Raw genomic sequence first — 24,702 nt, 5'->3', positions numbered from 1 at the left:
TCCAAAAACTGACGTCCTTAGTGCAAGCAAAGGCAGGCCATAGAAGATCATAGTTGTTGAGGTTAATGTTGTGCAGTGTTCAAAAGTCGGGTGGCTGGGAAGAAGCTGTTCTTGAACCTAGTGTCTAAGTTTCAGAACCTGTTCCTTCTTCCAGATGGGAGGAGTGAAATGAGAGCATGGCCAGGGTGGTGTTGGTCTCTGATAATGCTGACTGTCTTTTGGAGGTAGTGCCTCCTGTAGATCCCTTCGATGGTGAGAAGAATCAGAATAACATTTTATTGCCCAAGTATGTATACATACTAGCAATTTGCCTTGGTGCTTTGCTCGCACATGGTAAAAACACGATATACAGCAGCCAATTAAAAATAAAACATTATAATTTAAACATAGTTTGGGGGATAATATTTTGTCAATTCAGTCAAATGTTGGCTGAAGATTAGGAAACAGACGATCAGAATTTCTGATTGAATCAGATTGTTCAGTTGTTTTTGACAGAGAACTGAGCTTCCTACCACATTTCCTCTGAATCCACCTCCACAATGTTGCCTGCTTCAGTGAAAATAAAGTACCGGAGTAAAAAGAGGTTACAGACTTTTGGCTGTTGAGTAGAGCCATCGCTCGTGGGAAGAAGCTGTTTTTATGTCTGGCTGTGGCAGCTTTGATCGTCCGGAGTCGCCTCCCAGAGGGAAGTGATTCAAAGTGTTTGTGGCCAGGGTGAGAGGGGTCAGAAATTATCTTACCTGCTCGCTTCCTGGCCCTTGCAGTGTACAGTTCATCAATAGGGGGACGGTTCCAGCCAACAACTTTCTTGGCGCTGCAGCCTCCAGATGTCATGTTTGGTGGCTGAGCCAAACCAGACCATGATGGAGAAGGTGAGGACAGACTCTATGATGGCAGTGTAAAACTGGACCATCATTGCCTGAGGCAGGTTGTGTTTCATCAGCTGCTGCAGGAAGTACATCCTCTGTTGGGCCTTTTTGACGGTGGAGTCGATGGTGGCCTCCCATTTAAGGACCCTGGAGATAAGGGTTCTGAGGAACTGAAATGTCTCCACAGTTGTGACTGTGGTGTTGTTGATGGTGGGGGGGGGGGGGGGGGTCTACAATCAATTCCACTGTCTTAAGAGCATTGTTGCGATGCCAGCTGAGTCACTTCCTGTCTGTAGGCAGATTCCTCCCCATCCTAGATCAGTCCAATCCAACCTGTGATGGACTGGGCAGTGTCCACCACTCCCTGTCAACACTGCCGCAAATGTGTTGTTCTGACCTGCAGTAACTCCAAATTCAACAAGATCTCACATTTTTAATTCTTATCAGAATCAGATTTTATTCGCCAAGTATGTTTTGCAACATAGGAGTAATTTCACATATCTGTTTTAAAACCCACCATAACCATTCCCCTAAATTCATAATCTTCTGTAGTTTGTAAATTATTAGGCAGGCTTTTGTGTTATCTAGAGTCCTAGAGCACAGGGACATGCAACATTACAACCAACCGTCCAGCTCCTAAAATGGGTTAGGATAGAATTGGCACAAACAAACAATGTAGACTCAGTGGGCCAAAGGCCTGCTTCTTTGTGGTGTCTCTTTGGCTGTTTTCCAGTCCCATTTACACTAATCCTACATTAATTTGATATTACTGTCACATTTCCATTAGTTCCCACCAGACTATCTCTTGCCTAAATACGTGAGGTGATTAACCTGCCAACATGCATGTCTTTTGGGTTCTGGAGTAAACTGGAGCACCAAGAGGCACATCACTGCCTCAGGTGCCACACAGACGTCCCTGAAGGTCAGGATGGAGCACAGGTTGCTGAAGCTGAGACAGCCGCTCTACCTGATGCTAAATACGACAAATCCATTCCTACCCATTCTCGTTGATGGGTGTGATCAATGGAACATCCTTTAAAAAATTGCTAGCATTTTTCATGTTCATAAGCGATAGGAGTAGAATTAGGCCATTCAATCATGGCTGATATATCTCTCCCTCCTAACCCTATTCTCCTGCATTCTTCCCTATAACCCCTGACACCCGTACTAATCATGAATCTATCTATCTCTGCCTTAAATATATCCACTGACTGTGAATTCCACCACCCTCTGACTAAAATTCCTCCTCATCTCCTTCCTAAAAGAACATCTTTTGATTCTGAGATTATGACCTCTAGTCCGAGACTCTCCCATTAGTGGAAACATCCTCTCCACATCCACTCTATGCAAGCCTTTCACTATTCTGTATGTTTCAATGAGGTCCCCCCACATTCTTCTAAACTCCAGCGAGTACAGGTGTGATTTTACCATGCTGCAGTCAGATGTCCTTATGCTTGTACTCAAATTCTCTTGCAATAAAGGCAAACATGTTAATAAAAGAGAACTGCAGGTGTTGGTTTATACTAACGAAAGACACAAAGCCTGTCAAACGCTCATCATATGTTAATATATTTTTGTTGTTCAGAGTATTGCCCACTTTTTTGCCAACTGGTTCTGAAGCTCTTGACTGGTAGAAAGGCAGGGCAAACACGGGCCTTCAACCTCCTATTTACTGTCCATTTCCATTGTAAGCTTATGCACAGAATCGTAGATTATTAATCTATGGCTGGCATCAATGCATGTTCCTGCTTCACTGGCACACATTTAAATAAGAATCTTAATTTGTAATCTTCTCCACATTGTTCTAAGGTGATATAGTGCAGTTCATCTGCTGGACTGAGGTCAAATACAACATATTTTGAACTACATAGCTTTGTTCTATAGCTACACGGGGATTGCTTCTCACAGCCGGATTCAAGAAAGCTCTGTGGCCAAGAAGAGAATTTGAAGCAGGAGGAGTAGGTCATTTGTCTGTTTGCGCTGCTCTGCGGCTCAGTACAATCATGGCTGAGCATTCACCTCCCTTCTATTTTCCTGCGCTAACACCGTATCCTAGAAGAGAGGAGGGCAGGACAAAGCCTGGATACAGGTGGGGTTGGGGGGGAGGGGGGAGGTGATAGACAGTAGGTTGTATAAAGGCCAGAGATGAAAAGATAGAAGGTGTGAGACAAAAGGATCAGAGTTGCAAATTGTGATGCCGGAGAAAGGAATGTAAGTGGAAGGGGAAGACGTGGGGAGAAGTAGGTGCAGCCTTGGGGGGGTCGAGAGAGGGGGGGTAGTTTATAGTTATCTGAAATTGAAGAATTCAATGTTCTTATTTGGACACTCTGTTCTACAGTTCTATACACCGCAGCTAATACAACCATGCGTCCATCAATCTAACCCGTCAAGGCTAACAAGATCTTTGTGTGTTTCTATTAAATCACCTCTCATTCTTCGAAACTATGGAGTGCATAGACCCAGTCTGCAAAATTTCCATCTGGCAAATTGATTTGGGGAACCTTCATTTAACTCTTTCAGTTGCAGATCTTCCTCCTCTCTTCCTTCATTAAATGTTGAGATCAGGCCTGCACACAATGTTCCAGGTGTGATTTTAACATAGTGCAGTCTTATGTCCTTATGCTTGTACTCAAATTATCTTGCAATAAAGGCAAACATGTTAATAAAAGAGAACTGCATATGTTGGTTTATACTAACGAACAGCACAAAGCGCTGGAGTAACTCAGCAGGCCAGGCAGCATCTCTGGAGAACATGGATAGGTGACATTTCGGGTCAGGTTGGGACTTCATCTGACTCATTGTAGTGAGGGGGGGGGGGGGGGGGAGAGGTGCTAGAAGCAAGAGAAGACCAGTACAAATCATGGCCAGCACCAGATGACTTTGGGGAGGGTGGTTCCCTGGTATTGCTGACTAGGTGATGGTTCGATCCCAAGAGATACCTTGTTGCGTACTGTGGAACTGCTTAACTGACTTTTAGTGGAAGGGTGGGGGTGGGGGGGTTAGAAGAACGAGGAGAGGGTGAGCATGTAAAAGTTACCAAAAATTAGAGAAGTCAATGTTGATACCGTCGCTACCCAAGCAAAATGTGAGGTGTTGTTTCTCCAATTTGTGTTGGCCTCACTCTGACAATGGAGGAGGCCCAGGACGGAGAGGTCGGTGTGGGAATGGGAAGGGGAGTTAAAGTGGAAGTTAAAGGCTAACATGGTGCTTGTCTTTCTAATTGCCTCATGTACCTGTACTCCCAGTGATATATGTAGATGGACACACAGTTCCCTCCGTGTTAGTACCTTACTATCTCTCAGCCTTTAAGAAAAATGCTCAACTTTATTTTTAAGAAATCACGTTTTCCCTCATTATATTCCATCTACCATGATTTACTATGAAGAAGGGTTTCGACCCGAAACGTTGCCCATTTCCTTCGCTCCATAGATGCTGCCTCGCCCGCTGAGTTTCTCCAGCATTTCTGTCTACCATGATTTATCTGTTTTCTAGCCTGCCCATATCACCCTGACGTTTATCTGCATCCTTGTCACAACCCACACTGTCAACCAGCCTGGCATCCTCTGCAGGGTTGGGTATTAGTCATCGAGTCACGCAGCAAGGAAACAGGCTCTTCGGCCCAACATGTCCATGCCGACAAGATGCCCCATGTACGCTAGTCCCATTTGCCTGCATTTGGCCCATATCCCTCAAAGCCTTTCCTATCCATGTATTTTAAGCCTTTCTTTCCCGATCCAAATCATTGATCGAGATTATGATCATCTGAAGCCTCGGAACTAATCCCTGTAGCACTCCGCAAGTCACAGCCTCCCGATTAGAAAATTAGCCATTTATCCCCACTCTCTGTTGCTGCACCCGCTGAGTTTCCCCAGCAATTTTGTGTACCTTCGATATTCCAGCATCTGCAGTTCCCTTTTGAACACTTTGTCTATCCCCACTCTCTGTTTTGTTCATTTATCTGTTCTCAATTCGAACCAATATCTTACTCATTCCTTGTGCTCTAATTCTATTTTATAACTTTGTGTTGCAAGTCCAAACCCTCTCAGTTATTTTGCCAGTTACAGCTTTAAAAAACACTGGATTTCACTGGAAATAGGCAGGAGTCTTAGTGAAATGTGATCATGTTGAAATCATTTGATAGCGCATACACTTACAATTTCCGACATTCCTTTTTGAGAATATGACCACATTTTCATCATGTCCCGCTTAAAATGGGTGCTTGCTGGATTGTGCTGACATTTTGTTTAGATTTATTATTACCTTTATACGTGCATTGCTTCTAAAAAAGAGGCTATTATTGCCTGCTCATTTCATTCCCAAATTTATCCTTTTAAAGGAAGAGCTGAGGATCTAGAAACTGGTTTGTTATCAAAGTCAAACCTTCCTAACCAATCGTTCAGAAGCATTCAGACCACTTGATCATGGGAAATGAGTGGATCAAAGTTTCATTGCTTTAATGGACTAAAATTGAGAGATGGTAGGGTAGACAGAGCCCTTTTCCCAGAGTAGAAATGTACTAGAAGGCATAGTATTAAGCCCCTGTCCCACGATGCGAGTTTACCCAAGAGCTCTACTTGTGGTACTTCATCACGAGTATTTTTTTACTCTTGGACATTTTTCATAGTGTTGAAAAAACTTCACGAGTTACCGCATTTCCCGAGTACCTGCCGTTTGCGTTACGAGCCGCTAAGAGACATCCACGAGCTCCGACGTACCCGCTACGTACATTCTACGTACTTACCACAAGTTTTGGGGGTTTTTTTTAACTCGGGAGAGCTCTTGGGTAAACTCGCATCGTGGGACAGGGGCTTTAAGGTGAGAGGGACAAAATTTAAAGGGGACGTGTGGGACAAGTTTTTTTCACACTAAGTGGCGAGTACCTGGAACGCACCCACCATCAGAGGTAGTGGTGGAGGCAGATATGATTGTGGTATTTAGGAAGCTTTTAGATAGGCTCATGGATGTGGAGGGATAATCACCTGCAGGCAGATTAGTTTATCTAGGCAACGTGTTTGGCACGGACATTGTGGGCCGTAGAGTTTTTGCTCCTTTGCTGCACTCAATCATACTGTAAGTAACCCTGTAAAAATCCACTCGAACCATTTGATAAGGAACAAAAAATGAAGAGAACAGATGTGGATCGCGTTCACCAGCAGGTCTGAAAATTAATTAAATGCCCAAATTCACTTCTGCCCAGCTCTAGCAAGGTAATTGGTGTTAACCCAAAAGGTTTCAGCGTGTCTCTCCACTGATTCTGCTTGATCTGACTATTGGCAGCATTTTCTTCTACAGGTTTGCAGTCATTTTGCTTTTCAAAGAACATGAGTAAGGTTGTGGTCAAAGCAGCAAGCCTCCAAGTGTGAGGAATCGTGTATGAGCTTGGTTCTGAGTTGTACGGCATGTTTCAGGCAGATTGTGTGGCCCAGGAATACGTGGCTTTACTGCAAATTAGTTTAGAGGCCCTTGTCTACATCTTTCCACAGCTTCAATATCACCAAGTGTAGGAGACACAAACTAATCACTATGCTCAAAAATAAATGTATTTCAAAATACCTGATTTTGAAATGCACCCCATTAATCTATTCATTTCAGCTTTTACTTCGGCCTGTAAAATGTAGCTAGAGGACGTTCACTAGAGCATGGTCATTTCAAGTTTAGTATCGAGAGTCAAGTGCCTTAATTGTTATATGTGCCGGCAACTTAATGAATTTCTTACCTGCTGCAGCTTTACAGGCCCCTTGATGCCATAACACACAGATAATAAATATAGAATAATTAACACTACAATGGATTAACCATAAAACAAAGTAATCATAATAGCGCAAAACTGTAGTCCCGAGTGCAACCAAAAACGCAGCCCATAGAAGATCATGTATGCATGAGGTCAGTGTTGTGCAGTGTTCAACAGCCTGATGTTGCAGAGAAGAAGCTGTTCTTCAATCTAAAGATCACGGTTTTTGGGCTCCTACACCTTCTTCCCAATGGTAGTAAGGAAATGAGAGTGTGGCCAGGGCGTTGTTAGCCTTAGTTTTACAGGCCATTTCTGAATAATCATAACATACCATGAATTTAAAAAAAAAACGCAAATTGCTGGAGTAACTCAGTGGATCAAACTGAAGAAGGATCCCAACCCATCCATGTTCACCAGGGATGCTGCCTGACGGACAGAGTTACTCCAGCACTTTTTTTTGTAAACCACCATCTGCAGTTCCTTGTGTCTACTTTGTGCAACACATCATGATTGTTTGATTTGTATTTGTGAGATAATAGACTGATGTAAACGGGGTAATACTCCCTTTATTGCTAAATAAATACAAATGTTAAATCTTGTAAAATGCTAATTCTGAATATTTTCTGAAATCTCAATTTGCAGTTGCGTTTACTGTTATTTAGTTTAGTTTATTGTGAACAGTGAAAAGCTTTTGTTGTGTGCTACCCAGTCAGTGGAAAGTCGAAACATAATTACAATCTAACTGTGTCCAGATACAGGATATGGGAATAATGGGGATTTAAGAGTGCGGCGAATTGCAGATCCACTTCTGTGACTAACACATAGTCGCCTGGATTGACGCCATCTTGGATTGTCTGATTATATAGAATTATTTAATTTTATTGATTTGTTATCTTACATTGCAAGTGGTCAACAGTGATGAGTGGACATGGACAGAGCTACGATTGCAGCTTGACGCACGGCTACTCTTTCAGCTGAGACGGTGCAGATGGGAGCGATGCAGGGTTCTCAGCAGTCTGGGTGTCGGGGCTTGTGGATGGTGCCATCTGTTTTCCGTCCTGCTCACTTTTCTCTGCACATGAGAGGGACTGATATCTTCGGCCCTGCTGAGAGCAGCATCAGGGGAGCACCAGTGCGTGCAGTGTCTACACTTGGCAAATCCTGGCCTTGTCCTAAAATAAACTAAAAACAGATGGCAAAGTGAATAATTTATATCATGATAGAATAATATGACCTGTTAACTGCTGGTCTTCAATGGAAAAGGCGATTTATATTCAAAGAGCCTGAAAGGTATTCTCTTCTTTTGGACGTAATTGAAAGCCTTGTTCAGCTTTAATATTGTATGTGTTTAAGAAGGAACTGCAGATGCTGGAAAGTCGAAGGCACACAAAAATTCTGGAGAAACTCAGCGGGTGCAGCAGCATCTATGGAGCGAAGGAAATTTCCTTCGCTCCATAGATGCTGCTGCACCCGCTGAGTTTCTCCAGCATTTTTGTGTACCTTTAGTATTATATGTATTGTTTTGGCATTCATTGTCATTTTATGCCATTTTGTTTCATTGTACAAGAATGCATGCAGTCTTTTACCCAGGGTCGGGTAATCAATACCAGAGGGCTTAGGTTTAAGGTGAGAGGGGAAAGATTTAATAGGAACCAGAGCGGGCAACTTTTTCACACTGGATAAATGTAACGAGCTGTCAGAGGAGGTATTTGAGGCAGGTGCCATTTAAGATACTTGGACAAGTACATGGATAGGAAAGGTTTAGAGGAATATGGGCCAAATGCAGGCAAATGGGATTAGCGTAGATGGGGCATGTTGAGCGACACGAACAAGTTCAGCCGAAGGGCCTGTTTCCACACAGACCCTATTATTCTATGTTTATTTTTTCTTTCCAGTAGTTTGTTAAATAAGTTAACTTGAAGAAATCAGATTGGTATCACTCAAAACATATCGTTAATACTCTAACAGTGTAATAACAGTATCATGTGTAGTCAGTGTCAGAGTGAGGCCCAGAGTGAGGCCAAATGCAAATGAGAGAAACGCCACCTCCTATTTTGCTTGGACCGCTTATATAACCCAGCGGTATGAATTTGCCCGTCCATATCTCTCGCTTCTCACTTGACTCTGTTGAAGAAGGGTCTCGACCTGAAGCGTCACCTATCCCTTCTCTCTCGAGATGTTGCTGGTCCCGCTGAGTTACTCCAGCATTTTGTGTCTCACTTCAAGTGGAATATGTTTGTTTAGGTGCAATGTGCCTTTAAGGAAGGGTGGCCTGGGCGTGCTTTAGACAAGTACATGGATAGGAAACGTTCAGATGAATACGGGCCAAACCCAAAGCAAATGGGACTAGCTTAGACTGGGCACCATGGAGGGGTTGGGCCGAAGGGCCTGTTTCCGTGCTGTAAGACACTGGATAAATTAGCCAATGATTTATTAATATCAAGGTAATCTACTGTGAGAGGTTTAATGGAAGATGCCATTTTGTGCCCGCAGGAACCTTCCGATGCACTTTCTGTCAAACTGAGGTTGAAGAGGATGAATCTGCGTTACCAAAGAAGGACGCCAGAACACTTTTGGCAAGGTTCAATGAACAGATTGAACCAATCTATGCTCTACTGCGTGAAACTGAAGATGTTAACCTGGCTTATGAAATCCTGGAGCCAGAACCGACAGAAATTCCGTCACTCAGAGCAAGGTTCGTTTACATTCTCAACTTTAAAAAAAATCTACCGAGTATCAAAGATGTGAAAGATCTGGCTGTGCTTTGGTTCTTCCAAGCTTGAAGAAGATGACGTTCAAACAGCCTTTCCTCTGCTTTTGATAGAAGCATTTAAGACAGTTTCCTTCCTCAAAGGAGAGCTTGCTCTTGCCAGCAGCTGAAGTGTAAACCTGCATAGAGTGTGTGCCATGATACATGAAAAGCTGAAAATAGATATATGGGCTAAAATATACTTCAGCTCAATTAGTTTAGTTTAGTTCAAAATAAATTGGAAATGATGGAAACGGTCAATTAAGAAATTACATATTTTAAAAGGAGTATTAAAGTAGGAAGATGATAATGATGGTCTGAGAGATTTTTGGACATGAAGCTAATTTCATCAGACCGACCTACTTCCTCAAAGCTCCAGAGACCGGGTTTGATCCTGACCTCGTGTGGAGATTGTACCTTCTCTCTGTGACCGCGTGGGTTTCCTCTGGGTGCTCCGGTTTCCTTCCAGACCCCAAAGGCGTGTGGGGTTGTAGTTTAATTGGCCTCTGTAAATTGTCCCTAGTGTGTGGGGAGTGGATGAGAAGGTGGGATAACCTAGAACTAGTGTGAACGTGTGATCAATGGTCGGATTGGACTCGGTGGGCTGAAGGGCCCCAGTTCCATGCTGTATCTCTTAACTAAACTAATTTGCTCCTAAATCAAGCAGCATGGTGGCGTAGCAGTAGAGCTACTGCTTTATTCGCCAGAGACCTGGGTTCGATCCTGACTAGGGGAGCTTGTCTGTACGGAATTTGTATGTTCTCCCCTTGACCCGCGTTAGTTTTCTTCGAGATCTTCGGTTTCCTCCCACACTTCAAAGTAGGTTAATTGGCTTGGTGTCAAATGTAAAATTGCCCCTAGTATGTGGAGGGTAGTGTTAATGTGCGGGATCGCTGGTCGGCGCGGACCTGGTGGGCCGAAGGGCCTGTTTCCGCACTGTATATCTAAACTTGAACAATAGCTCCAATCATTAAAGCACTCCGTGTACTAGCTGAACACGACGTACTCGTTCCTTCAGTTGTATTTGATTTCATTTCCTTTCAGTCACATTATTAATCATTGCATTTTAATTCTCCAGTATGAGAACAACGAACATTTAGCCCACAAAGTCCCGTCAGGTTTTAAAACAAATTCAGTTATCATTTTATGATTGGATGCGTTGGCCTCCTTTTGACTCAAGATTTTGGGGGAGGTGAGGGGAGATACTGTTTGCATTCTTTGTCTCAAGTCCTGGTAACAGTATCTTGCTTCTGCCCACTGCAGGTAACTACGGCATTGCTAGCTTTAGTTTGGTAACAAGCAGAACCATTTACCAACCAGCCGTGTTAAATATTTTCCTTGGTATGATGCGCGTGTTTTGATTGTCTCTTCATTCTAATTTTAACACTCTCGGTATTAAATTCCATTCCTTTACCAAGTCGAGGCAGTTGATTCTGAATTAAATGTAACATTTTAAATCTCTTTCTCTTTGTCTCATCTGTCATTAAGCTGGTAAGAGCGCAGAGAAGATCTATGAGGATGTTGCCAGGACTCGAGTGCCTGAACTGTCGGGATAGGTTGGACAGGCTGGGACTTTATTCCTTGGCGGGCAGGAGGCTGAGGGGGTGAACTTGTAGAGGGGTATAAAATCATGAGGGGGTTTGATGGGGTGAATGCACAGGGTCTTTTACCAAGTGGGGCAATCGAGAACCATAGGTTTAAGGTGAGAGGGGAAAGATTTAATATGAACCTGAGAACTAATCTTTTCACACAGAGGGTGATGGGTACACAAAACGAACTGCCAGAGGAGGTAGTTGAGGCAGTTACTATAACCACATCTAAAAGACATTTGAACAGGTACATGGATATGAAAGATTTAGAGGGATGAGGGCCAAATGCAAGCAAATGGGACTAGGTTGAATGAGTTGGGCAAAAAGTTGTGCAAAGGCATGAATGTTGGGCAAAAAGCCTGTTTATGTGCTGTATGGCTATATGAGTCCAAAAGAAATATCTGAATTTTGTATTTAGATTTTCAGAATACACAAATGCTGTTTTTGCATTGATACAAAATCTCCAGTTATTTCTACCACTCAATCTATCTCCATATACTCTGACCTGTGAACCTCTCAATCACTTCCCCCATTACCAACTGAAACAGGGCTCTGTTTCACATCCGCACTCCACACGTCTCCACGCACTGTTCCTATTGGGTACAACCTTAGATCAGATTCCATAATAACATGTTGGGATGCAATCTGGAAAAACATTTCTGAAGTCTTCTGGTAAACTTTTCTTCAAAGGGGTTATTCAGCTAAATGTTACATACCAGGGCAGCATCTTTTTACGAGAATGATCCCAGGAATGAGTGGGTTAACATATGATGTGCGTTTGGCAGCACTGGGCCTGTACTCGCTGGAGTTTAGAAGGATGAGGGGAGACCTCGGTGAAACTTACAGAGTAGAGAAAGGCTTGGATAGAGTGGATGTGGAGAGGATGTTTTCACTAGTGGAAGAGTCTAGAACTAGAGGTCATAGCCTCAGGGGAAAAAAGAACATTCCTTTAGGAAGGAGATGAGGAGAAATTTCTTCAGTCAGAGGTTGGTGAATCTGTGGAATTCCTTGCCACAGAAGGCTGTGGCGGCCAAGTCAATGGATATTTTTAAGGTAGAGACATATATTCTTGATTAATACGGGTTTCAGGGGTTATGGGGAGAAGGAAGGAGAATGGGGTTGAGGGGAGAGTTAGATCAGCCATGATTGCATGGCAGAGTTTCCTTGAGCTGAATTACCTAAATTCAAAAAGTTATGTGCCTGTTTTAATATTATCTCTAGTGTGTCAAGTGCAACAGTAGCACTCATTGTTGTACAAGAAGGGAGCAAAGCAGAACAGTGGAAACTATAGGCCGGTTAATCTGACTTCGGTGGTTGGTAAGATTTGAGAGTCCATTATAAAGGATGAGGTTACAGAGAACTTATAAGTTCCTGATAAAATAGGCTGAAGTCAGCATGGTTTTGTGAAGGGGAAGTCTTGCCTGATGAATTTGCTAGAATTCTTTGAAGAAGTAAATAGTAGGATAGACAAAGGAGACTCTGGACGTTGTTTACCTAGATTTTCAGATAAGGTGCCACATGTGAGACTACTAAGGAAGATGAGAGCCCACTGTATCAAAGGGCAGACACTAGCATGGATAGCAGGTTGGCTGGATGGCAGAAGACAAAGAGTGGCAGTAAAGGGGGATTTTTCTGGTTGGCTGCCAGTGACTAACGGAGCTCCTCAGGGTTTGTTGCCGGGGCTGCTACGTTTATATACGTTTATATTAATGATTTTGATGAGGGGAATGAAAGCTCTGTGGCCCAGTTTGCGGATGATATGAAAATAGGTGGAGGGGCAGGTAGTGTCGAGAGAGCAGGGACTCTGCAGAAGGACTTGGACAGGCTGGGAGAGTGGGCTCCGTGGCAGATGGAATATAGTGTAGCAAAGTGTGGAGTCGTGCATTTTGCTAATAGGAATAAAGGTGTAGACTATTTTCTAAATGGGGAGAGGATCCATAAATCGGAGGTGCAAAGGGACTTGGGGGTGCTGGTGCAGGATTCCAAAAAGTTAATCTGCAATTCGAATCGGTAGTGAAGAAGGCAAATGCAATGCCAGCATTTATTTCAAGAGGGCTAGAATACAAAAACAGGGGTGCAATGCTGAGGCTCTATGAGGTGCTGGTCAGGCTGCATTTGGAGTATTGTGAGCAGTTTTGGACACCATATCTGAGGAAGGATATGCTGGCGCTGGAGAGGGTCCAGAGGAGGTTTACAAGAATGATCCCACAAATGTGTGGGTTACATAGGACGAGCGTTTGACGGCGCTGGGCCTGTACTAGCTGGAGTTTAGAAGAATGAGGGGGCACATCATTGAAAGGTACTGAATAGTGTAAGGCTTGGATAGAATGAATGTGGAGACGATGTTTCCACTAGTGGGAGAGTCTAGTGCTGGAGGTCATAGCCTCAGAATTAAAGAACGTTCTTTTAGGAAAGAGATGAGAAGGAATTTATTTCGTCAGAGTGTGGTGCATCTGTGGAGGTCATTGCCACAAAAAGTTGTGGAGGCCATCAATGGATATTTTAAAGCAGAAATAGATATATTCTTGATAAGTACGGGTGTCAGGGGTTATGGGGAGAAGGCAGGAGAATGGGGTTAGGAGGGAGAGATAGATCAGCCATGGAGGTGTAGACTTATTGGGCCGAATGGTCTAATTCTGCTTCTATCACTCAAATGTAAGTTTTCTGTTTATGCCTGGATATTAAAAAGTTGAATATGGTTAAAAGTCAGAAAATGCTCTATATAATAGATGAATTTCCCAACAGGTATTAAAAGTGAGAAAAATTGGAGCCCTATTGGTATAATCTCAATTTCTTCTATTGACACATACTAAAACATATTAATAACGTATTTTCTATTTTTATTTTATCATCCTTATTTTATGATACCGAGCTGTATGTGTGTCCTTTGATCATTAGATTACTTTGTACTTATTGTTTTAAATTGTCTCTGACAGTCAACGAGCCCAAGGTGCTGGCTGTAATATGAATTCCCAGAAAGAACTCTGGGCTAACAAAGGGCCCACTTACGAGGATCTGTACACTCAACAAGTGATCATCAACATGGAGGAACAGGATGTCCAGCACAAAGTTGCTTCTGATGGCAAGCCTGTTAAGGAGAGACCAATTTGGATGCGAGAGAGCACTGTCCGAGGTGGCTTCACCGACTCGGAGGAACTCCAAGAAGGTGAGATCAGCTTTTTCACTTCAATCTCTTCACTGTTTCTTAGTTTGGTTTAGTTTAGAGAAACAGCGCAGAAACAGGCCCTTCAGCCCACTGAGCCCATGCCGACCAGCGATCGCCCCGTACACTAGCACTATCCTACACACTAGGGGCAAGTTACAATTTTTACCAAAATCAATTAACCTACAAACCCGTGTGTCTTCAGAGTGTGGGAGGAAACCGGAGGTCCCGGAGAAAACCCACGCGATCACGGGGAGAACGTACAAATTCCGTATAGACAGCACCTGTAGTCTGAGTTTGGGTTTAGTTTGTTGTCACCTGTACCGAGGTACAGTGAAAAACTTTTGTGTGCTAACCAGTCAGCGGAAAGACAATACATGATTACAATCGAGCCATCCACAGTGGGCAGATACATGATAAAGGGAATAACATGAATAACGTTTAGTGCAAGATAAAGTCCAGTAAAGTCCTATCAATGATCGTCCAAGGGTTTCCAATGAGATAAAAAATAGGTCAGGAATGCTCTCTAGTCCTTGGAAGGATGGTTCAGTTGACTGATTCAGGATCGAGCCCGGGACTCTGGTGCTGTAAGGCAGGAACTCTACTGCTGCCCCAATCGTGCCGTCCACTTCTTTAAATCTGTAATGGCCCTGTCCCATGGTACGAGTTCATTCCAAGAGCTCTCCCGAGTTTTAACAAAATCAAACTCGTGGTAAGCACGGAGAATGAACGTAGCGGGTATGTTGGAGCTCGGGGACGTCTCTTAGCAGCTCGTAACGCTAACGGCACGTACTCGGGAAGACTCGCTAATGGCAGGTAAGCACGGGAAGACTCGTGAAGATTTTTCAACATGTTGAAAAATGTCCACGAGAGCCCCGAGTATCGACGAGTGGCCATTACCGTAAATCTCCGAGTTCGAATCAGGGCAAACTCGGGAGAGCTCTTGGAATGAACTTGTACCGTGGGACAGGGCTTTAAATAAGTTAAAATGCTTGCTGACTGCCTCAATATAAAATGCAGAGGGATACAAGGAACTGTAGATGCTGAAATCCTGAGTACAACACAAAGTACTGGAGTAACTCAGCAGGCCAGGCAGTGTTTCGGGTTGGGACAATTACAATTCCGTTTGTTCATTTTACCTATCGCGCAAACCAACCTCACATCGACTCCATCACCCCGGACTCCCTCTTCTCCCCTCTCCCATCAGGCAAGAGGTACAGAAGTGTGAAAAGGCTCATCTATAGATTCAGGGACAGTTTCTTCTCAGTTGTTATCAAGCCACTGAACTATCCTCTCACCAACTAGAGAGTAGTTCTGACCTACCATCTACCTCATTGGAGATCTTTGAACTACTTTTAATTGGAAATTACTCGTCTTTATCTTGCCCTAAGCATTATTCCCTTTATCCTGTTTCTGCACATTGTGGACGCCTTAATTGTAATCATGTATAGCCTTTTGGATGTCTGGATAGCATACTACAAAAGTGTATCACGACCTCTGTGCGTGTGACAATAATAAACTAAACGTAAGTAAAAAACAAATGTCATAAGATGCTGCCATTCTGGATGTGGTTTTCAAAGAGGAATATAAATTATTTAAAGCTAGCATTTCTGTTTTTTTGTGCCGAAGGGATCAAGCTGCTTTGTTTATTAATTATAATCATTAAAATGGTTAAAAAAAGGACAATGACGTAGATCATTGTGCAAGTCGTTAATTATAACGTTCTGTTCCCAAATGTCGGCCATGATTCAGTAGTGACAGTTTGAATTTTCTACTGCAGCTTGAGACAACATAGAGACCATCCCTAGTGTGCAAGTCACTGCTAGTGTACGGGGATCACTGGTCGGCATAGACTTGGTGGGCTGAAGGGCCAGTTTTCCATGCTGTAATCTGTTAAGCCTAATCAATTGCTTACCTCCGTCCACATCTGTGAATGAATTAAGCCGATCAATATTAGCTTGAGTCGTTGAATTCTAAATTTCAAATCCTTCCCTAATTAAAAAATGTTTTCATTATTGCCTTGACTGCTGTGCTCAGATTTCAGGAAGATTCCAATCACACATTTTCTTTACCATTTATTTAGAGAGCATGAATCATTACAAAGTGACGATAAAGATTGTGTGGGTTGTAGGCGGATGAAATTAGCTCATACTAGACCTAGAAATAGGTCCATTGGCCACTGACTCCATGAAGTCCATCAAGCACTAATTCTCCTAATTCAGGTCGCCCACCTTCTCGTCTACCCAGCTTTACTCTGCACCCACCTCGTTTCTGTGGTCTGTGAAACAGCATCCCTCTTCCCATCAGAACTGCCCCCACCATCGACTCCTTTAAGTCGAGACTTAAAACTCATCTTTACTCTCAAGCCTTTCATGACGTCCTCTGAGTGAGGGCTATATGTATGTGTTTATGTATATACTTAATCTATGAACCACTTGTATAACGTTAGTACCTTCACCAATGTAAAGCACTTTGGCCAACGAGTCGTTTTTTAAATGTGCTATAGAAATAAAAGTGACTTGACTTGAATGGGAGGCCAATTCCACATGGAGGAGCAAAATGGTACTTCAGCCCAACTTGTCCATGCCGACCAAGATGCCCCTTCTGAGTTAGTCCTGTTTACATGTTTGGCTCATGTTCCTGTAAACCTTTCCTACACATGTATCTGTCCGAATGTCTTTCAAATGTTGTTAGTGTATCTGGCGCAGCTGCTTTCTCCGACTGTTTGTGCCATACATCCACTACCCACTGTGTGTAAAAAAAAAAGTGCCCCTCTGATTTCTATTGAACCTATCCCCTCTAACTCTAAACCTAGTCCTCTGGTTCTTGAATCTCCTTCCCTGGATAAAAGACTGTGCATTCACCCTATCCCCCTCGTGTTTTTGTACATCTCAATAAGATCACCGCTCAGCGTCCTCCACTTCAAGAACTAGAGTCCTAGCTTGCCCAACCTCTACCTGTAGATCAGGCCCTTGGGTACTGGCTACAGATGGCACAATGGGCTAAGTGTTCGGCTGGCAACCAGAAGGTAGCCGGTTCGAATCCCGCTTGGAGTGCATACTGTCGTTGTGTCCTTGGGCAAGGCACTTCATCCACCTTTGCCTGTGTGTGAATGTGTGTGAGTGATTGGTGGTGGTCGGAGGGGCCGTAGGCGCAGATTGGCAGCCACGCTTCCGTCAGTCTGCCCCAGGGCAGCTGTGGCTACAGAAGTAGCTTACCACCACCGAGTGTGACTGAGGAGTGAATGAATAATGCGATGTAAAGCGCCTTGAGTATTAGAAAGGCGCTATATAAATCCCATCCATTATTATTATTATTATTACATCCTTGTAAACCTTCTCTTTACTCTTTCCAGCTTAAAGGCATCCTTCCTAAAGCAGAGTGATCAAAACTGAGTGCAGTTTGGCCCAACCGACGGCATGTAAAACTGTAACATAACGTCCCACCTTATGTACTCAATTCCCTGACTGATGAAGGTCAGCATGACAAAGGCCTTCTTTACCACTTTTCTGCAACCTGAAGCAAATATTTTAATGTTAGTGTTTTCTACCTTTTCAATAATTATTTATCACTTAAATTTATCTTTGAGCCTAACGTTGCAATCCTTTATCCATTATCTCATGACTGTGATCAGGCAGGATACGTATTTAACCCACATTCGCCTACAAAAGATGACGCACTTCTAACTAAAATACAAAAGTGCTGGGGGAGCTCAGCGGGTCAGGCAACATAGAAACATAAAAAAATAGGTCCAGGAGTAGGCCATCCGGCCCTTCGAGCCAGCACCACCATTCAATATGGTCATAGCTGATCATCCAGAATCAGTACCCCGTTCCTGCTTTCTCCCCATATCCCTTGATTCTGTTAGCCCTAAGAGCTATATCCAACTCTCTCTTGAATACATCCAGTGAATTGGCCTCCACTACCTTCTGTGGCAGAGAATTCCACAGATTCACAACTCTCTGCCTAAATTTTTTTTTCCTCATCTCAGTCATAAATGGCCTATTCCTTATTCTTAAACTGTGACCCCTGGTTCTGGACTGCCCCAAACATCAGGAACATTTTTCCTGCATCTAACCTTTCAAATCCTTTACATTTATATGCTTCTATAAGGTACCCTCTCATCCTTCTAAATTCCAGTGATCATATGTCAAGCATCTGTGGAAGGAATGGATAGACGATGTTGGGTCCTGACTCAACATCACCAGTCCAAAGCATTCCCTCCACAGATGCTGCCTGACCCGTTGAGTTCCTCCAGCACTGTGTTTTGCCCAAGATTCCTGTATCTGCAGTTCCTTGTGTTTATACTTCTAACCACTTTGGAAGGGGTTAATCCAGCTCTCTATATATACCACATGCTGATCTTTAAAACTTATGTGGCCTTAGTCATCCCATTTGCATTCAATCTGCTGTTTTAGGAATAAATTAACAGCAGTAGTTTATTTTTTATTTTTGCGAGTCCGTCTTCTATTTTTTACTGGAGGTCCTCGTATTTCCCTTGGGTAGTTTACAACCGAACTGTATTATCATTGAATTCTCAAATTTTAGGTAACTAACCTCAAACTCACTCCCCTCCAACTCTTCCGTGTGCTCCACCTGGATTTGCACCCATTTCTCCTCTTCCTTAAACTCTAGACTTTGGACCTGTAGCATTGAAACAGGCCCTTCAGCCCATCAATGCACTAGCACCATCCTACACACTAGGGACAATTTACAATTAGCAGAAGCCAATTAACCTATAGTCCCGTACCTTGGAGTCTGTGAGGAAACGAACATACAGTTCAGTTTCAGTTCAGTTTGGTTTATTGTCACGTGTACCGAGGTACTGTGAAAAGCTTTTGTTGCGTGCTAACCGGTCAGCAGAAAGATAATACATGATTACAATCGATCCATTTATAGTGTATAGATACATGATAAGGGAATAATGTTTAGTGCAAGGTAAAGCCAGCAAAGTCCAATCAAGGATAGTCCTAGGGTGATCAAAGAGGTAGATAGTAGTTCCGCACTGCTCTCTGGTTGTGGTAGGATGATTCAGTTGCCTGATAACTGCCGGGAAGAAACTGTCCCTGAATCTGGTGGTGTGCGTTTTCACACTTCTATAGCTTTTGCCTGATGGGAGAGGGGAGAAGAAGGAGTGGCCAGGGTGCGACTCGTCCTTGATTATGCTGCTGGCCTTGTCGAGGCAGCGTGAGGTATAAATGAAGTCAATAGAAGGGAGGTTGGTTTGTGTGATGGTGTGGGCTGTGTCCATAATTCGCTGCAATTTCTTGCGGTCTTGGATGGAGCTGTCCCCAAACTAAGCCGTGATGCATCCTGATAAAAATGCTTTCTGTGGTGCATCTGTAGAAGTTTGTGAGAGTTGTAGGGGACATGCCGAACTTTCTAAACCTTCTAGGGAAGTAGAGTTGCAGTTGTGCTTTCTTGGTCGCTGATTCAATATGGGTGATCCAGGAGAAGTTGCTGGTGATAGAATCAAAATGCTGGAGTAACTCAGCGGGACAGATTTCTCCTCTGGAGAGAAGGAATTCAGACTGAAGAAGGATCTCGACCTGAAACGTCACCCATTCCTTCTCTCCAGAGATGCTGCCTCTCCCGCTGAGTTACTACAACATTTTGTGCCTACCTTCGATTTAAACCTGCAGTTCTGCAGTTCTTTCCCACAGAAGTTGTTGGTGATATTGACTCTTAGGAATTTGAAGTTTTCAATCATCTCTACTTCGGCACCATCAATGTAAACTGGGGTGTGTGAACCGCTTCACTTCCTGAACTCCGATTACTATCTCCTTTTTCTTGCTGACATTGAGAGAAAGATTGTTGTCTCCACACCAGGACACAAGGTTCTCAATCTCCTTCCTGTACTATTTGATATCCGGCCCACAATGGTGGTGTCGTCTGCGAATTTGTAAATTGTGTTAGATTTGTACATGGCTACACAGTGGTGGGTGTACAAGGAGTAAAGAAGGGGGCTGAGAACGCAGGCCAGGTGTCACTGCCCTGTTGGCCTTCTGCTCAAAGCAAGCATAGAAAGAATTCAGTTCATCAGGTAGGGTCTCACTATCAGCAATGATGTTGCCTGACCTTGCTTTGCAGCCAGTTATCTTATTTAGACCGTAGCACATTCTCCGTGTGTCTGAGTGTTTACACTGGGACTCAGGTTTGTCCTGGTATTGTCTCTTGGCATCCTTGATGGCGTTGCGGAGATCATAGCGGGCCTTCTTGTACGGCTCGGGATCATTTGACTTGTACGCAGCAGACCTGACCTTAACCTGTGAATGTACCTCACGGTCCATCCATGGTTCCTGGTTGGGGAACACTCGGATTGTCTTCATTGGCACACAGTCTTCCACGCACTTGCTGGTGAAGTCAGTCACGGCAGTGGTGTACTCATTCAGGTTAGCTGCGGAATCCCTGAATGTGGACCAGTCCACCGACTCAAAGCATTCGCGTAGGAAGTCATCCGTGTCCGTTGACCAGCATTTAACACCTCTCTGTACCAGATCCTCCTGCTTCAATTCTTGTTGGTCGGCAGGGAGCAGAAACACAGCGAGGTGACCAGATTTCCCAAAATGTGGCCGAGGGACAGAGTGGTAGGCAGTTTTTTATTGATGTGTCGCAGTGGTCGAGGGTGTTCTGGCCCCTGGCGGGACAAGATACATACCTGTAGTACTTTGGTGGTACGCCCCAAGTGAAGTCTCCGGCTGCAATGACCAGGGCTTTGCGGTATTTTGGCTCGAGGCTATTGATAGTGGAGTACAGTTCGTTCAGAGCAAGCTTGATGTCTGCGTGGGGGGGGGGGGGGGTTGTAGACTGCTGTCAGGATAGCTGAGGTGATTTTCCTCGGCAATTAGTAGGGACGGCACTTCACAGTTTGATATTCCAGGTCCGGGGAACATGAACTCGTCAGGACTGCTACATGTCAACACCACGAGGTGTTGATTAGAAAGCAGGCACCATCGCCTCTACAGTAGCAGGAGTCAGAATTGAACCCAGGTCTCTGGCACTCTCTTGCTGTGCCACTGTGCTCCTCCTCCTCCCCTTCCACCTATATTCCTTCCTCCGGCTTTGCAATTTCTATCCATATCCCATACTTTTTGAGATTTTTTGTCTCCTCACCTCTGGCCTGTGTCCAACAATCAGTGTATCAAAAGCTGGCGTAACTCAGCGGGACAGGCAGCATCTCTGGACAGAAGGAATGGGTGACGTTTCAGGTCAAGACCCTTCTCCAGAGATGCTGCCTGTCCCGCTGAGTTACCCCAGCTTTTTGTGTCTATCTTCAGTTTAAACCAGCATCTGCAGAACCTTCTTACACAACCAGTCTATCAATCCACTCTCAGGTGTATATCAACTTAATTCTCACCAGACTTTGTCCTGCCCCTCCTCTCTTCCAGCATTCTCCCCTCTCCCCCCCAAACCCACCACAATTAGCCTGAAGAAGGGTCTCTGCCTGAAACGTCACCTATCCACGTTCTCAACGGACGCTGCAGGGATATGTTTTGTTTTTGAAAACCAGCACCTGCACTTCCTTGGTTATTGATCCATATATTTTGTTCTTTGACCTTGCAGGCGACATGGACGCTGACCCGTACCACGACCTTGACGGAAAAGGCAACCCGCTGGAAGCAAACGAGGAGGTCATGCAGACGCTGCTCATCCACGAGAAAAAGAGCACATCGGCCGCCGCAGCTGCCGCAGCCGCCGCCATCCCAGCCACGAACGCCAGCGACTCTGAGAGCGACACGAGCGAGTCTGAGGACGAGTTGCCCCGGCCGCAGGCCATGGCCATGTCGGCGGCGGCGGCGTTCCCGGTGGTGACCGGCGCCGAGGAGGACGAGGAGTTTGAGGACGAGCCGACAGTCCTGGTGGCAGGGCAGCCCTACTCCTACAGTCAGGTCAGTCAGTGCGAGGGGTTAGTGGCACAGATGACGGCCGAAGAGAAGGAAGCCTACATCGCCATGGGGCAGCGAATATTCCAGGATATGTACGAATGACCTGTCGCCACAGCACCAACATCTTTAACCTTCTTAAATACGTCCTGTGGGTTGTATTAGTCAGTGTTTCCACAGTTTTAAATATATCTGCCAAAGTGTTATGACAGCATTCCTTCCTCAACTAAATTACAAGCTGTAGAAGTATTTTAAAGTCAAAAGTATTTTTAGAATGCTAAAATGCCGTGGTGCCCTAAAACCTTGATATTATTTATTTTGTGTTCATTCCTTTTATTGTGTAATTCTCTCCAGTGGCCTTTAAATCCTTCTTTCACCAACTTACCCTTTCATTCCGCTCATGCTTGGGGTATACTAATTGCTGACTGTGCTCACTGAAGTATTTCTCGAAAAAATGATTGATCAATCTTATTGCCTCTGCAATTCAACTAAAACTTCCTTTACTCTCGGGCATTCAAATTGGAAATATTCCGGGGTGAATTTCTAGTTGTTCCCAGATTGAACCTTGAGAAGGATGCACGGGTTAGATGTTTTCCCAGTTTGGCGAGGGGAAATCAAGCCAGATTGCTGAATTTAATTTCTAGTTATTCATTCATCCTTTCTGGAGCTTTTTATCCTGAGGTGATGAATGCAGAGAAAGTTCATGGTATTGTCCTTGATGTAGCTACTGGCATTCAGTATCTAGGCATGAAAACCTACATGACTTGCCAGATGTTATGCAATTGTATCTTAATGACCAGGAAGAAAAGGAGAAAATACGGACAGAATTTTCTTTTTCCCCCCAAGTTGAAAATATTTTAGATTCTAGAGCAGTGCAGTTTTACAGTGAGTTGGGCATGTGCCAAATCATACTTGCTTGGGGCAAAATTTAAATATATGGTCTTTAAATGCCATCTGCATTTTTACGATTCATTTCCAATACAATAGTTGAAATTTTAAAATGGCTCCTTAAGTTTTTATAATTGCTCAACAGAATAATTCAGTTTTTAATAGTTTTAACCCGGTTTGGTTTCCAAGCTCGACTACTAATCTGTGTTGAATAGCCATTGCTGGAAGTACTCAGCAGTTCAGTTAGCTTTTGTCGTGGGGAAAATATAGTTAACAATACAGGTCAATGGTCTTTAGTGAGCAGTAAAACAGCAGCAACCTCCCTCTGTGGATGCTGCCTGACCAGCCAAATATTTCCAGTATTTCCGTTAACATCAGATATCCACCATATATTATCTTTTGTTTTAGCTATTCAAAAAGCCAGTGCTCATTTTTTGAAGATAAAGGTGCCAGTTCACTTATCAATTCAAATTTAAGCCACGTTCATCAACAATTATTTCCCTTTCCATATTAAAAAAATTAAGCATATTGTTACGATAATATACATTAAACACTTTTTAGAGATGCTGGTATGCCATCACCACAATAGCACTGCAAATAGCTGACAGACAACTTCCTTGCTCCACGCTGTTCAACTTAATTTCTATCCGTTCCTTCATGCCTTCACTTAAATCAGTCACATCTATGACATTGTTCTTTCTTAACTCCATTGAATCTATAATAGCCCTGTCCCACGGTACGAGTTCATTCCAAGAGCTCTCCCGAGTTTGTCCTGATTCGAACTCGGAGATTTACGGTAATGGCCACTCGCGGTACTCGGGGCTCTCGTGGACATTTTTCAACATGTTGAAAAATCTTCACGAGTCTTCCCGTGCTTACCTGCAGTTAGCGAGTCTTCCCGAGTACCTGCCGTTAGCGTTATGAGCCGCTAAGAGACGTCCCCGAACTCCGACGTACCCGCTACGTTCATTCTCCGTGCTTACCACGAGTTTGATTTTTTTTAAACTCGGGAGAGCTCTTGGAATGAACTCGTACCCTGGGACAGGGCTATAACTATCTTAACGTAAGATGCTCTGTGCGGCAAAGAGGTGATTGATGGTTTTATCCTGGGGTTATTTTAATACGTCATGGTCTATAAAAAGTGAAGACTATTTTATCAACTATCATAGTTATTCGAAACATTTTCCATTGTCCAACTATGCAGAGATTTAATGAAACACTTAGAAGATTCAAGAAAGTTCACAATCGAAAATATATTTGTCAAATTAGGTATAATTATTGAACCTTGAAAAGAGTTAATGTGTTTGACAACAGAAAAGTTAGCCTATCTTAAAGAGTATTATCTCATCTTGAAAGTGTATTATCTATTCTGCAGAGTAGGTACTTGAGAGTGGTAGAAATCTTGTGATCTCATTGAGATGGTTTCAATTACATTTAAAGTAAAATTATAAAGTTTTAACCTTTTCATTGCGTGGTTTTATTATCTAATGTGTTTTAATTTCTAAGTGACATGTTCTGAAACTGGGAATGCATTTTGTGTCTTGTAATCTACGATGGCCATTACAAGATGCCATTGCAAGATGTTTCTGAGAAACCCATTCAATTGCAATAAAATGTTCTGTGTTGATCTTGCAAAGGAGCACACCAGTTTAATAAACTTAAAGCTGCCCGATTAAAAACATACAAAAGAATCTGCTGTGAATTGTTAGTAACGTAACGCTGAGTTTATTTTAGTTATTGTGCTGAGCAGTTTTCTTTGTTTTCCATGCTGTTGAGTTCCAGATTTGGAGTTCAGTCTAGGCCCCGTAAGTCAATTCAATGGATGCGGTG

At 43.6% G+C, this 24,702-nt stretch overlaps 1 protein-coding gene across 1 annotated transcript in view; it reads left to right on the top strand.

The window, feature by feature from the left end:
* Positions 1-23,585, top strand: part of gtf2e1 (general transcription factor IIE subunit 1) — a 56,916-nt gene extending 33,331 nt beyond the window's left edge. Inside the window, exons 3-5 of the mRNA XM_033033429.1 lie at positions 9,094-9,295; positions 13,875-14,104; positions 21,665-23,585. Coding sequence (XP_032889320.1) covers positions 9,094-9,295; positions 13,875-14,104; positions 21,665-22,089 — 857 coding nt within the window. The 3' untranslated portion in view covers positions 22,090-23,585. The remainder of the gene's footprint in view (positions 1-9,093; positions 9,296-13,874; positions 14,105-21,664) is intronic.
* Positions 23,586-24,702: the final 1,117 nt, after the last annotated feature.

Source organism: Amblyraja radiata, chromosome 14 (assembly GCF_010909765.2).
Source record: "Amblyraja radiata isolate CabotCenter1 chromosome 14, sAmbRad1.1.pri, whole genome shotgun sequence".
NCBI lineage: Eukaryota > Metazoa > Chordata > Chondrichthyes > Rajiformes > Rajidae > Amblyraja > Amblyraja radiata.
Note: the sequence above shows the minus strand (reverse complement) of the source record. Positions and strands in the feature narration are given on the sequence as shown.